The 15,757-nt window shown below is 35.7% G+C and overlaps 1 protein-coding gene across 11 annotated transcripts in view; it reads right to left on the bottom strand.

Annotated features, from left to right (window-relative positions):
- NEO1 (neogenin 1) overlaps window positions 1–15,757 on the bottom strand; it is a 242,085-nt gene that overhangs the window by 112,849 nt on the left and 113,479 nt on the right. For all 11 annotated transcript variants that reach the window (XM_036907777.2, XM_036907783.2, XM_036907778.2 and 8 more), the window contains exons 7-8: window positions 12,649–12,803; window positions 11,052–11,172 (exon numbers count right to left, since the gene is read on the bottom strand). In XM_036907777.2, coding sequence (XP_036763672.1) covers window positions 11,052–11,172; window positions 12,649–12,803 — 276 coding nt within the window. The remainder of the gene's footprint in view (window positions 1–11,051; window positions 11,173–12,648; window positions 12,804–15,757) is intronic.

Genomic DNA, 15,757 nt, shown 5'->3' with positions numbered 1-15,757 from the left:
GTGGCTGGAAAGCTAAGACAGGCAGAATACCTGGAGAGACGGAGATGCCAGCTGCTTGTGGGAAACAGGGATTCATATCTGGCTGATCTGGGTGGGCAGTCTGAGAGACTTCCTACATGCAAGAAGGCTGCTAAAGGGGCAGGGATTGCACAGAGCTTACTGCTCAGGAGAAAAGACAGGTAGACAAAATTGTCCAGGTGCACTCTTTCCAGCAGGTTGGGAGCTTAAACGATCCTCAGGTGCTGCATACCCCTGGCTGGCTATGCAGCTCCAAGGCCCCCCCCCCCCCCATGATACGCAGCCTGCTGTGTCTTCCTTTGGCTAGCCTGCACCTGGCTCAGGCTCACAAACTGGCAACCCCTGCTCTGGCGTCAGGCCAGCCAGAGGGAAGCCCTGCCAATGGCAGCTACAAACACAAAGCATAGAGGCTTACACCTGTGTGCTCGGCCCACTGGTTCTGGCAGGGGAGACAGGCATAGCAGCCAAGAAGCAGGAAGCAGCTCTTTCCTTCACCTAAGCACCAACACTGCTCCCCTGCGACAACCAACATTGCTCCAGGGGCTGAGCAGCTCCAGAGGGTAGAGGTTCTGGGCACTAGATGGCACCACAGAGAAATTATGAAACGTCAAAAGAACCTGGTTCAAAGCAAAATTATGAATACACCTGAGAAAGATTCAAATGAAATCGACCTCATGAATCTCCTTAAAGAGATTTCAAAATAAAAATCATTAACTCATGGAGGTACAGAAAAATATCCAAGAAATCAGGAACGACTCTAGGATGGAGATCCAATCGTTAAAGAACACAATGGAAGTATTAAAAGCAGATTAGATATGGGGGAGGAGACGATAAATGAAATAGAAATTAGGAAACAGGAATACAAAGAAGCTGAGGCACAGAGAGAAAAAAGGATCTCTAAGAATGAAAGAATATTGAGAGAACTATGTGACCAATCCAAACACAACAATATTTGCATTATAGGAGTGCCAGAAAAAGAAGAGAGAGAAAAAGAGATAGAAAGTATCTTTGAGGAAGTAATTGCTGAAAAATTCCCCAATCTGGGGAAGGAGATAGTCTCTCAGGCCATGGAGATGCACAGATCTCACACCACAAAGGACCCAAGGAGAAAAACACCAAGACACATAATAATTAAAATGGCAAAGATAAAGGATAAGGACAGTCTATTAAAAGCAGCCAGAGACAGAAGTAAGATCACACACAAAGGAAAACCCATCAGGCTATAAAACTTCTCAGCAGAAACCTTACAGGCTAGAAGGGAATGAAATGATATATTTAATGCAATGAAGCAGAAGGGCCTTGAACCAAGAATACTTTATCGGGCAAGATTATCGTTTAAATTTGAAGGAGGGATTAAACAATTTCCAGATAAGCAAAAGCTGAGAGAATTTACCTCCCACAAACCATCTCTACAGTGTATTTTGGAGGGACTGCTATAGATGGAAGTGTTTCTAAGGTTAAATAGCTGTCAACAGAGGTAATAAAAATGGATAGACAAAGAGCACAGAATATAATACCTAATATATAAAGAATGGAGGAGGAAGTAAAGGAGGGGAAAAAAAAAGAACCTTTAGATTGTGTTTGTAATAACATACTAATTGAGTTAAGTTAGACTCTTAGATAGTAAGGAAGTTACCCTTGAACCTTTGGTAACCATGAATCTAAAGCCTGAAATGGCAGTAAGTACATACCTATCGATAATTACCCTAAATGTAAATGGTTGGAATGCACCAATCAAAAGACATACAGTCACTGAACGTATAAAAAAACAAGACCCGTCTATATGCTGCCTGCAAGAGACTCACTTCAAACCCAAAGACATACACAGACTAAAAGTGAAGGGATGGAAAAAGATATTTCATGCAACAAATAGGGTGAAAAAAGCAGGTGCTGCAGTACTTGTATCAGACAAAATAGACTTCAAAACAAAGAAAGTAACAAGAGACAAAGAAGGACATTACATAATGATATTGGCATCAATCCAACAAGAGGATATAATCATTATAAATATCTATGCATCCAACAAAGGAGCACCTACATATGTGAAACAAATACAGAATTAAAAGAGGAAATAGAATGTAATGCATTCATTTTAGGAGACTTCAACACTCCGCTCACTCCAAAGGATAGATGAACAAGACAGAAAATAAGTAAGGACACAGAGGCAATGAACAACACACTAGAACAGAAGGACCTAAAAGACATCTACAGAACTCTATACACAAAAGCAGAAGGATATACATTCTTTTCAAGTGCACAAAGAACATTTTCCAGAATAGACCACATACTAGGCCACAAAAAGAGCCTCAGTAAAAACTCAAAAAGACTGAAATTGTACCAACTAACCTCTCAGATCACAGAGGTATAAAATTAGAAATTAACTGTACAAAGAAAACAAAAAGGCTCACAAACACATGGAGGCTTAACAACATGCTCCTAAATAATCAATGGATCAATGACCAAATTAAAACAGAGATCAAGCAATATATGGAGATAAATGACAATAACTGCACAATGCCCCAACTTCGGTGGGACACAGTGAAGGCAGTTCTATGAGGGAAGTATATAGCAATCCAGGCCTATTTAAAGAAGGAAGAACAATCCCAAATGAATGGTCTAAAGTCACAATGGAAAAAGAAGAACAAATGCAGCCCAAAGTCAGCAAAAAGAGGGACATAATAAAGACCAGAGAAGAAATAAATAAAATTGAGAAAAATAAAATAGAAAAAGATTAATGAAACCAAAGCTGGATCTGTGAAAAAATAAACACAATAGATAAACCCCTAGCCACACTTATTAAGAAAAAAAGAAAATTTACACACATAAGCAGAATCAGAAATGAGAAAGGAAAAATCACGATGGATACCACCGAAATACAAAGAATTATTAGAGAATACTATGAAAATCTACATGCTAAAAAACTGGATAACCTAGAAGAAATGGACTTTCTAGAAAAATAGAACCTTCGAAGACTAATCCAGGAGGAAACAGAAAATCTAAACAGACCAATTACCAGCAATGAAATTGAATCAGTAATCAAAAAACTACCCAAGAACAAAACTGCTGGGACAGATGAATTCACCACTGAATTTTATCAGACATTTGGAGAAGACATAATACCCATTCTCCTTAAGTTTTCCAAAAAATAGAAGAAGAGGGAATACTTCCAAACTCATTCTATGAAGCCAGCATCACCCTAATACCAAAACAAGGCAAAGACCCCACCAAAAAAGAAAATTACAGACCGGTATCCCTGATGAACAGAGATGCAAAAATACTCAAGAAAATATTAGCAAACCAAATTCATAAATACATCAAGAGGATCATACACCATGATCAAGTGGGATTCATCTCAGGAATGCAAGGATGGTACAACATTCGAAAATCCACCAATGTCATCCATCAGGTCAACAAAACGAAGGACAAAAACCACATGATCATCTCCGTAGATGCTGAAAAAGTATTTGACAAAATTCAACATCCATTCATGATAAAAACTCTCAACAAAATGGGTTTGGCAGGCAAGTACCTCAACATAACAAAGGCCGTATCTGACAAACACACAGCCAACATCATACTTAACAGTGAGACGCTGAAATCTTTTCCTTTAAGATCGGGAACAAAACAAGGATGCCCACTCTCCCCATTTTTATTCAACATAGTACTGGAGGTCCTAGCCACAGCAGCCAGAAAACACAAAGAAATAAAAGGCATCCAGATTGGTAAGCAGGAAGTCAAACTGTCACTGTCTGCAGATGACATGATATTGTACATAACAAACCCTAAAGAATACACTCCAAAACTAGTAGAACTAATATCTGAATTCAGCAAAACAGAAATCTGTTGCATTTCTATACACTAACGATGAATTAGCAGAAAGAGAAATCAGGAAAACGACTCCATTCACAATTGCATCAAAAAGAATAAAATACCTACAAATAAACCTAACCAAAGGAAGTAAAAGACCCATAAGACCTATACCCTGAGAACTATAAAACACTCCTAAGAGAAATTAAAGAGGACACTAATAAATGAAAATTCATCCCATGCTCTTGGGTAGGAAGAATTAATATTGTCAAAATGGCCATCCTGCCTAAAGCAATCTATAGATTCAATGCAATCCCTATCAAAATACCAACAGCATTCCAACGAAGTGGAACAAATAGTTCTAAAATTCATATGAAACTACAAAAGACCCCGAATAGCTGAAGCAATCCTAAGAAGGAAGAATAAAGTAGGGGGGATCTCACTTCCCAACTTCAAGCTCTACTACAAAGCCACAGTAATCAAGACAATTTGGTACTGGCACAAGAACAGACCCATAGACCAGTGGAACAGAAAAGAGAGTCCAGATATTAACCCAAGCCTATATGGTCAATTAATATATGATAGAGGAGCCATGGATATCCAGTGGGGAAATGATAGCCTCTTTAATAGCTGGTGTTGGCAAAACTGGACAGCTACATGTAAGAGAATGAAACTGGATTACTGTCTAACTCCATACACAAAAGTAATTGTGAAATGGATCAAAGACCTGAATGTAAGTCATGAAACCATAAAACTCTTAGAAGAAAATATAGGCAAAACTCTCTTGAATATAAACATGAGCAGCTTCTTCATGAACATATCTCCCCGGGCAACGGAAACAGAAGCAAAAATGAACAAGTGGGATTATATCAAACCGAAAAGCTTCTGTGCAGCAAAGGATACCATCAGTAGAACAAAAAGACATCCTACAGTATGGGAGAATATATTCATAAATGACATATCTGATAAGGAGTTGACATCCAAATTATATAAAGAGCTCACACATCTCAACAAACAAAAAGCAAATAATCCAATTAAAAAATGGGCAGAGGATCTGAATAGACACTTCTCCAAAGAAGAAATTCAGATGGCCAACAGACATGTGAAAAGATGCTCCACATTGCTAATCATCAGAGAAATGCAAATTAAAACCACAATGAGGTATCACCTCACACAAGTTAGGATGGCAACATCTAAAAGACAAAAAACAACAACAAATGTTGGCCAGGATGTGGAGGAAGGAGAACCCTCGTACACTGCTGGTGGGAATGTAAACTAGTTCAACCATTGTGGAAAGCAATATGGAGGTTCCTCAAAAAACTCAAAATAGAAATACCATTTGACCCAGGAATTCCACTCCTAGGAATTTACCCTAAGGATGCCGCTGCCCAGTTTCAAAAAGACATATGCACCCTTGTGTTTATCGCATCACTATTTATAGTAGCCAAGAAATGGAAGCAACATTAAGTGTCCATCAGTAGATGAATGGATAAAGAAGATGTGGTACATATACACAATGGACTATTATTCAGCCATAAGAAGAAAACAAATACTACCATTTGCAATAACATGGATGGAGCTAGAGAGTATTATGCTGAGTGAAATAAGCCAGGCGGAGAAAGACAAGTATCAAATGATTTCACTCATCTGTGGAGTGTAAGAACAAAGAAAAAACTGAAGGAACAAAACAGCATCAGACTCATAGAACCCAAGAATGGACTAACAGTTATCAAAGGGAAAGGGATTGGGGAGGATGGGTGGGAAGGGAGGGAGAAGTGGAAAAAAGGGCATTATGATTAGCACACATAATGTGTCTTGGGGGGCACAGGGAAGGCAGTATAGCACATAGAAGACAAGTAGTGATTCTATAGCTTCTTACTATGCTGATGGACAGTGACTGTAAGGGTATGTGGTGGGGACTTGATAATGGGGGGAATCTAGTAACCACAATGTTGTTCATGTAAGTGTATATTAATGATACCAAAAAAAAGAAAAAAAAACTAAGCAATACTGTATTATGTACTTGAAAGCTGCCGTGGGAATTGAACTTTAATATCCTCACCATAACAACAAAAGAATAATTATGTGACATAAAGGACATGTTAACTAACCTTACCGTGGTAAACATCTCACAGTATATACATGTATCATCACACTTACAAACTTTAAACTTACACCATGTTAGATGTCAATTATATCTCAATAAAGCTTGGAAGAAAAATGAAAGTATCTTTGAAACATACTCATTCTCAAATTCTGCTTCCCAATCTGATCAGAAATTGCTTTCTAGTATTGTTGCACGAATGTTTTTAATGTTTTAACCACAATTACCAAATATAATTCAATGTTCCAAAAGCGTTAATTAACTTAAAAACCATGCTGTCCAACTATTTTATAGGCTAAGTTGGGTGCTGCGAAGTGCAAACCTTCTTGCAGTTAAGCACTAGTCAATAGGCTGATGCCAGTATTTACAGCTACACACTTTGTGTGGGAATCAGAAAATTCCCTCTGCAAAAACAAGGCTTTGTGTCAAAGATACTCAAATACTTTTGATATTATTTTTAAACAAGGTACATGAAGATAAGCACTACCACGACAGATTTCTTTACACCTTCAATAATTTACTCCATGGTGTTTCTAGTGCTTGAGTGTCTCTCAGATGTCAGCCATAAAGATGTGCTAGCAAACTCTCTGTAGTTATAGTTCCCATTAACAGTTCCTCCTTGGAATCAGTCACCATTGCACATCTCCTAATTATTGACACACCAAGTCTGACTTTCTTCTGTTATTTTTATACTCTTCCCCTCCTGCCCATTTTCTGCCTTTCTGACACACACCCACTTTTTTAATTTTAAAAAGTTTTAAGTGAAACAGACTTGCACTGACCAGAAATAACTCATAATTACAACATATCAGAGCTGAAAGATATGTATCATATACTCCAGTGTTCAGCAAACTTATTCTGTAAAGGGCCAGAGAGTAAGTAATTTAGGCTTTTTGGGTCATATGGCTCTGTCTAAACTATTCACCTCTGGAATTATAGCATGAAAATGACTATAAACCAAACACAATCTGTAAACAAATGTATGTAACTGTGTTACGGTAGTCTGTTTACAAAAGCAAAAGGTTGGCTGGATTTGGCCTGTGTGCAATCATTTGCCAACCTTAATCTGATCCACCTTCCTCTGAATATCTCCATCAATTTTTCTCAAATTTCGCCCTTTAATATATAAATGGGTCTACTTAAAAAAAAAAGGACTATAGTCAAATAGATTTGAGAAATGCTATATATACACATTCTATTTTACTCTTGGAAACTCACTATGTTAATAAATGCAAAGGAAGAGGCTCAAAGTGGGCCAGTTTTATCCTTCCTCCTTCAGGTTGTTCAAGCCTCTAGTCCTTGTCCTACCGAATCAAGGGATATCAGGGAGGTCTACTCAAATTTGCACTGTTTACTTCCTGCAACACAACCCAATTTTCTTGTGAAGGAAACTATAACTCTTAATTTCTATCACTGATGTTTTCGGCATAAAGTTCTCAAAATTGTTTGGTGTTTTTTCTGAATTTCATCACTGACTGAAAGCTGACTTTAGTGTTAAGTCGAAGAAAAAAACCTTTACTGATTATAAAAGTAATATATGGTTATTTCAGAAAATAAGAAAATATCACTACCCAAAGAAAACTGACTGCCAACATTTTAGTGTGAGAATATCTAAATGTGTGTGTATGAGTTTTTAAACTAAATTCAGAGGTGTATATAGCTGTATATTTTACTTTTCTACTTGACACAACATTCTGAGATTTTTCTGGTATCATTAGAGTGTTCAAAGACCTGGCTTTTAATGGCCAAATAACTTTTCCATCATAATGTTATAATTATTTTCACTACTTCCTCTATTTCTGGACATGTAATTCATTTCCTATTCTTTCCCTCCTTATCCCTTTTTCTTTTAGAATTACTAATACTGACATTAATAGTCTATCCAAATCTCTGATTCCTTCCTTAGGAAAAAATCCTAAAAGAACAATTAATGAGTTGAGTCAGTAATTTTTAAGATACAACTGTCAAAATGGTTTTAGTAAATGATGTTACGTTTTACATTTTCACTAACAGTGAAAGAAGAACAAACCTAATCATATCCTAACCAGCCATTACAATGTTTATTAAAATATACACAATCCTTATTGTTAAGCAAAAATCACATTTTACAGATTTAATTTTATAGCCTTGAATGTAGGTGAAGTATTACATTTGTCATATTTAGAAACACTCTATCTTTATCTTTGCTCTATTGTGAATCGTATGTGTATTGTGATTGTGTTAAAATATTAGTTGTTTTATCATATCCATTTGTGTGTGTTGTTATATTCAGAATATTAAACTTTGGTAATTCCTGTGACTTCTTCCCTAGCCTGTCTCCTCCTTAATTTAGTTAAAGTATTTTCATACATTATCATACATACAAAAATTACTAGGTGCTATTTCTGGTATGTAAGCTTCTTTTATCAGCTTGTTTTAGACCATCATATTTTTTTAATGATGTACACAAGTCTGAGATTAAAGAGGTTATTTAAAAGAAGCAGGACAGAACAATTTCTATTAGAAATAATTTAAATAACCGGAATTAGTAAGAAGGAAAAAAAAATAAGAGAATAAATACAATCTTTAAGAAAGATGTTGAGGTTGGAAGTCCACAGAAAATAGTGGTGGTTTAAGGCAGAAATAAGAATCAATTTCTTGACCATTAAGAAAAAACAGATATGGCAAAAAGTTTATCAAAAAATTATAGTCACGGTATCTATGGAAATCTTCAATTGGATGATCAGGGATGAACTTATAAGTCATATAAGATGTAAGACATTCCTCTGACAGTAGAGAAATAAGACTAGATAAAACACCCTTATAATTCCATTAACTGAAGAGAAGTTAAAGAGTTAAAATGTTCAATAGTGTGAAAGACTACCACATAACAACTGGGGACACAGTATTCTCTACATACTAAAAAAATAATTAGTTGCCTTAATCTGTAGCAAGAGAAGAGTTTGGTTAAAAATCTTGAAATCTATCAAAACCAAAACTTGCTATTTTCTTCTTCAACCTCTTTCCTGACCTCCTGACATGAACTGTCCTCTAATTCTAGACATTTTTGTATCATAACCCAAACTCAACACACTTTGAACTGATGCTTTACCTCCCTAAACAAACCAGCTCTATTGCCTTCCTTTTCAAGTTTACAGGCATAAAGTTGTTCCAGCTTATTCTGCTTTCACAGGCCACATTCCTATAGGAACAGGCACTTTGTTCTATTTTCTTAGTGACCTAGGTCCTGTTGTTAACATCTAGAAAGCTTATCATCTGAGTTTTATTAATAAAGGGGACACTTTCCATGAATCACACAGACAAAATTCCTCTCTTCTGAATTATATGCTGCTTTGTACTATCTCCCTTCCTGTGGACTGGTATTGAAGTCGTACACATCTCTTGCATTCCTTACAATATTGTAAACTCCAGAAAGGCAGAAAGCAAATCTTATAAATTGTTATATTTTCTTTTAGGTTTCCCAAATAAATGTTTATCTTACAAATTGAAATAGCAAAATTACTAACATGAAACTTAACTCTCCTTTCTATAATCCATGCATCCTTAATTCATCCCTGACAAGGTCACTAAAAATTTTGCCAGGCCATAAGACACTGACTGTTTCAAAAAAGGAAAAAAATACACAGTACAACTATAATTATGATGATATCCAAATATTTTTGGAGGAAAGCCCAATTAGGATGAGTTTAGGGACTTCTAGCATGGTCAACTACTTATATTGTTAGAGCTGAATCTATAATGATTGCCCCAAACACAAATATACTGAAGTCCCTTTATTTAGTTCAATTTGAATAACCCCAAGAGAGCCACAAAGTTTACTATGGAAAATCACTGCCATTAATTAAAAAAAAAAAAGCTTATCTCCCTCATTAATTTTGTTAACTACCTCATTAAACAATAGGGAACCATTTATATAAAACAAGTACATTTATACTACCCAAAATGAAAAATGTTGATACAGATCTATATATATTGACATGGAAAGATGTCCACAGCATGTGGTTGCAAAAAAATAGGCTATATAACCATATACACGTGTGTGTGCTCATATGTAATACTCCTCCTGGGTGGCAGGATTTTGAGCCTGTGCTAGTTATCAATTTACTGACAACTTAGTTCCAAATTCATGTACTTTATTGCCTGCTCTGCAAAAATGAATCTGGGCTCTTTTAAGCACTTTTTTCCTTGCCAACTGACACGTGTTCACCTTTAGCAGTAGTACAGGGTGCTGGAGAGCAGCTTTCCTCGGGCGGTTTTGTGGCAGAATGCCTTCAGTGAGACACGTCCTTGTGAAAAGCTTTTCTCCAGCATGCTAGACAGTGGGGTGGGTTCCCAGCGAGTGCTGACGGCACGACAGCACAGGAACTTCTCTGTCACCCAGGAAACAATGGCCACACCCTCTCCAACATGGTCTGGACCTCGGCCCTGAGGGGGGGTCTCTTCCTGAGAGCCCCCTCTCAGACACAGCGGGGTGGATGCTCCTCATATCTGCCATTCTTACAGTTGTTGGAGTTCTCTTTATTCCTTGTTAGCCAATCCCTTGTTAATCCCATCCCCTGTTATAGTTAATAATTCTTTATATTAAAGAATACTTCATTCTTTAATTTTTGCTCAAATTACTGTGTGGTTTTCCCAGAGCTGGCCCTGACTGGTACAGGGTTGGGTTTTCCCCCTCTTTTTCCTTTTCAGTGTCATCTGAATTTATAATAAGCATTTTTTTGTGATAATCAGAAGAGGTCATTTATTTTGGAAGAACTAAAGAAAAATTCAATGCAAAATAAATATTAAATTTTTTCTATTTTAACAGAGCAGAAATATATTTGTGAGTTTAAAATGACTGAAATATGAAGAACATTCATTTGTGTATGACTATAATTGTTCACTTTTTCTTTTCTTAAACACCAATTTCTTTTCAACATTACCAAAAATTGTGTTTGTAGGGCACTTTAAGCAATAGAAATTATTCAGAGGCTTTTTCCCTCTTAGTTATGCCTTATATTGGCCTTTACAAATGGGTTATTAATCATGAGGTACCTGGAGTGACAGGCACTGTTACAGGTACTAGGGTCCTCAAACACAGAGTCAGCCTCTTTTTACAGCTTACTGTTTCAGCCCCTCTTACCATGTTCAAGGATTATCAGTTGGGCTCCAGCTTGTACATTTCCAACATCATTCTCAGCAATGCACTGATAGAATCCTTCATCTGATTTCACCAGACCCAAAACTTGAAGATTATGTTCCTTCTGAAAAAGAAAAACATAAGTATAATTTTATGATTCAACTAATGAAAATTAGTTCAAGATCTCAAGGACATGCTCTTTCTGAGTTGGAAAAACAAGTAAAGTGGTATGATTCAGTTACTATTATCTAATGATGTACCTGCTAACTCAGCTTTATTGACAAAGTACTGACTTTACTCACTAGAACAGGAAACACTATCATTAACAGTTAAGAACTTAAGCCTTATGGGAAGTCATATCCACACAATGTTTGCAAAACTTACACCTTTGCTTGGAAAAAACAACTGGCATGCAATACCCTGTGACCATGGTAAAAGGCTGAATTTGTGAATTCAAGGCATTTTCTTAAGATTATCTTTTATATCAATAGTTCCAACAGATGGAACTTCAATAACTTAAATGAGGCTGCATATATATATATATATATACATATATACATATATATATATATGTACATATATATACACACACATATGAGCTTTCCTTAAATTATAAAGTACTATATGAATGTCAACTATTGTTATGTTATTGATATAATAGTTTTAAGATTTTAAAAAATAGTATGAAAATAATAAAAGAATGAAAATGCTGATTTAATAATAACATGTTGCCTTTTAGTTAAAGTTAAATACTTTTTTGTAACATAGGAGATTATGTACTTCAAAAATAGAAAATATATTCCAAAGAATGAATTACTTATATTGGAAATTTGTAATGAGACTTTAAGTGTTTGACAACCATAATTACTTCTGATCATTTCTATGAATGTCACCTATCATTATTATTAATCCTCATTACAAAATCTAGATAATTCTATTACTAGGATGTTGGATAATAATAATAGTAGATAATATTCCTTATTACAAAATCTAGATAATTGTATTACTAGGGTGTTCGATAATAATAAAAGTAGGTAACATTTACTAAGCATTTACTATCTATAAAGTAAAAAAGCAGTAATGGCTGAGTATTCTTAAATACATTTAGCACTAATTATTTACTTTTTAAAAAAATTTTTGTATTTATTGTCACAACAGTTGTCCAACAATGGGTCATACTTATTTTGAAGGGCTTAGGCATCAGTATACGAATGACAGATTTCTGCTCCTTGAATAGAGAGCTCTAAAGACAACTGGTGCCCGTGCATGCACTCACAGGATAGCAATGCCCAGCAAATGGTGGCAGCTGTGTATTAAAGTGCTATTCCATTTGAGTAGGACTGAAGAGTTGCTCAGGAGATCTGGACTTTAGGCTTAGTTCAACCACTACTTTGCTATGTGATCTTATATAATAAGCTACCAAAATATTTCTGGGCTCAGCTCTCTCACAAGCGAATGAAGAGATTACACTAGATGTGAATTTCTTTATCTTAATGTGCAGTACATAAACTGGTATATATATATGGTAACAGATCTCTTAGTCATTACATGTAAAGACATTTAAAGGTTTCAGAGATAAGTGTCCTTTGAAAATACTTACTACAATCTTAAAGTAATCACTTGGAATAACCATATCCCCATTCTTGACCCACTTCACAGTTGGAGTTGGTTTCCCAGTCACTTCACATTCAAATACAATATCCATAGATTCATGAGCATATATATTAGTAGGCTGCTTCAGGAATTCAGGCTGGGCTTTAAAACAGAAAGGAAATTCAGATATTAATGAAAATTTAAAAAGGTATTGATATTTGAAGGAATTTTTTAAATAACAGAATTCATGGGATTTTTTACTTATTTGAGGCTTTCATGCATTTTTACAAAAGCATGTAACAAATACATATTTCAAATATGTGTTAAGTAGGAAGACAATATCTTTAAAAAGTGATGTTCTGGTATAATTTACTGGAAGAATAATTATAATTTGATTTTCCTTATTGAGAAATATTTACTAAGTTGACTACAGTAAAGTAATTAAAAATGTGAATGTTCTAAGCTGTTTAAAAATTAATATTAAAGACTATTTCCTAAGATTTATACAATTTTGGAAGACCCATAATTAAAATTCAAAAAGAGGTGAAAGGACTGACATTATCCTCTTTTTCAGTCAGCTTGATGAGTAACCAAGGGCAAAAAGTAAACTAATACAAATGTCATATAAGAAGCCTTTAATGGTTCACTCACAACACAATCCCATTATAACATCTCTCATTATAGGCAACGGTTTTTTTTTTTTTTGAGAGGGCTTCTCTCATATTTATTGATCAAATGGTTGTTAACAATAAAATTCTGTATAGGGGACTCAATGCTCAATGCACAATCATTAATCCACCCCAAGCCTAATTCTCATCAGTCTCCAATCTTCTGAAGCATAATGAACAAGTTCTTACACGGTGAACAAATTCTTACATAGTGAATAAGTTCTTACATGGTGAACAGTACAAGGGCAGTCATCACAGAAACTTTCGGTTTTGATCACGCATTATGAACTATAAACAATCAGGTCAAACATGAATATTCGTTTGATTTTTATACTTGATTTATATGTGAATCCCACATTTCTTCCTTATTACTATTATTATTATTATTATTATTTTTTTTTAAATAAAATGCTGAAGTGGTAGGTAGATGCAAGATAAAGGTAGAAAACATAGTTTAGTGTTGTAGGAGAGCAAATGTAGATGATCAGGTGTGTGCCTGTAGACTATGTGTTAATCCAAGCTAGACAAGGGCAACAAAACATCCACGGATGCAGAAGATTTCTCTCAAAACAGGGGGGGTGAGGTTCTAAGCCTCTCCTCTGTTGATCCCCAATTTCTCACCTGATGGCCCCCCTGCGACTGTGCCTGTATTAGGTTCTTCCTCCCTTAAGGAATCTTACCCGTCTCTGGCTAACCAGCTGTCTTCCGGGGCCATATTGGGAAATGTGAAGTTGGTAAGTGAGAGGGAAGCCTTATTGTTTGAAAAGGTTAGCTTTTTACTTCTTTGCAGATTTATTAGGCAACGGTTTTTAAGGGTGGGAAGAAAAGTAACTCTTTTGGGGAAAAGTTAAATGCATTTGAAAAAGCCTGAATATTCATTCAATCATTCCATTATTGCCCCTTCCCCAAAGTTTTAAATCACTGACTTAACAAGTAACAGATTCAGTGAGATTTTGAATTAGAAGGGTAAAAGCAGATCATCTAGCCCAACTTCCCTCAGATGCTGCAGTGCTGCAATGTGCTATACAAAATCCTAGACGAGGGGTCTTACTGATCGTTGTTTGAAAGTTTCAAATGTCGAGGAACTCCCTAAGACAAAGCAGCAAGGCCCACACCAAAACAAGCTCCACTACAAGCCAGCTCTATTTGAAAAACAGTAAGGATGACAAGCAGCAGCTTTTTTCTTTTTTTTACAGTTGATATAAAATATACCCAGCCTGCTGGGATTTTGATTGGGATTGTGTTGAATCTGTAGCAACTTGACATCTTAATGATACTGATGCTTCCTTCCATTAACGTGGTTTATCTGTCCATTTATTTGGATCTTTAGTTTTCACTCATCAATGTTTTATAGAGTTCAATATACAAATCTTGTTCATACTTTGTTGGGTGTATCCCTAAATATTTCAAGATTTTGAAATAAGTGGTACTTAAAATTTTTTGTTTCCAGTTGTCCACTTCTAGCATGTAGAAGTGAAACTGATTTCTTTATACTGACCTTTGATAAAAGGTCAGTGCCTATGCTAAACTCCCCCATTGGTCATAGCAGCTTTTTATGGACAATATTTGGATTATCCACACAGACACTCATATTGTCTGTGAATAGAAACAGCTTTATTTCTTCCTTCACAATCTGTTTTCCTTTTTTCAGTTTCTTGCCTATTGCACTGGCTAGAACAGAGCAGGTCCCCAGAGCAAGTCCAGACTAGCTTTATAATTTGGGTAAATGAAGAGTAAGAGTATGGAGAGCAGGTAGAACCCCAGGTAAGCAGCAGGAGGCAGGAGAAAAACAATGTGTACATTTAAGAAGCAACATATACTCACAGTGATATGGAAGATCAAGAAAAGATAAAGTCTGTACACAAGTAGTGACTCTGTGGCATCTTACTACACTGATGGATAGTGACTGCAGTGGGGTGGGGGGGGACTAGATAACATGGGTGAATTTAGCAACCACATTGTTTTTCTTGTGAAACCTTCATAAGAGTGTATATCAATGATACCTTAATAAAAAAAAGGAATACTAAAATCTAGTAATCCTAAAATTTAGTAATACTAAAATCACGGTCCTGCTCCTGTGTAGTGTGGCTGTACCAAAATAGTTCTATTTTGTTTCCAAAGTCTTTGGATATTGCCTGTTATGTACAAAGTTGGAGGGGTGGGAGGTTGCCAAAAAATAAAATAAAAAAGAACATCTGTACAACTAGACGAAATCAAGGAAATCAATAATTTGAGTATCTTTTCAAACACTGATAAACCATTTATATTTACTCTTTTGTGAATTATCTATACACATACTCTGCCATTTTTTCAATTAGAGTGCTCATAATTTTTTTATCTATATGTAAGAGCTTTTTACATAATGCCAGTTATCAACTTATGACCTCTCAGCTCTAAATCCACTCGTTTGTAATAATGGATGTGGGCCTTTGCCAGCTGGTACAAGAT

This window comes from Manis pentadactyla, chromosome 11, assembly GCF_030020395.1.
Source record: "Manis pentadactyla isolate mManPen7 chromosome 11, mManPen7.hap1, whole genome shotgun sequence".
Lineage (NCBI taxonomy): Eukaryota > Metazoa > Chordata > Mammalia > Pholidota > Manidae > Manis > Manis pentadactyla.
This window is presented reverse-complemented; position numbering and strand designations above follow the sequence as displayed.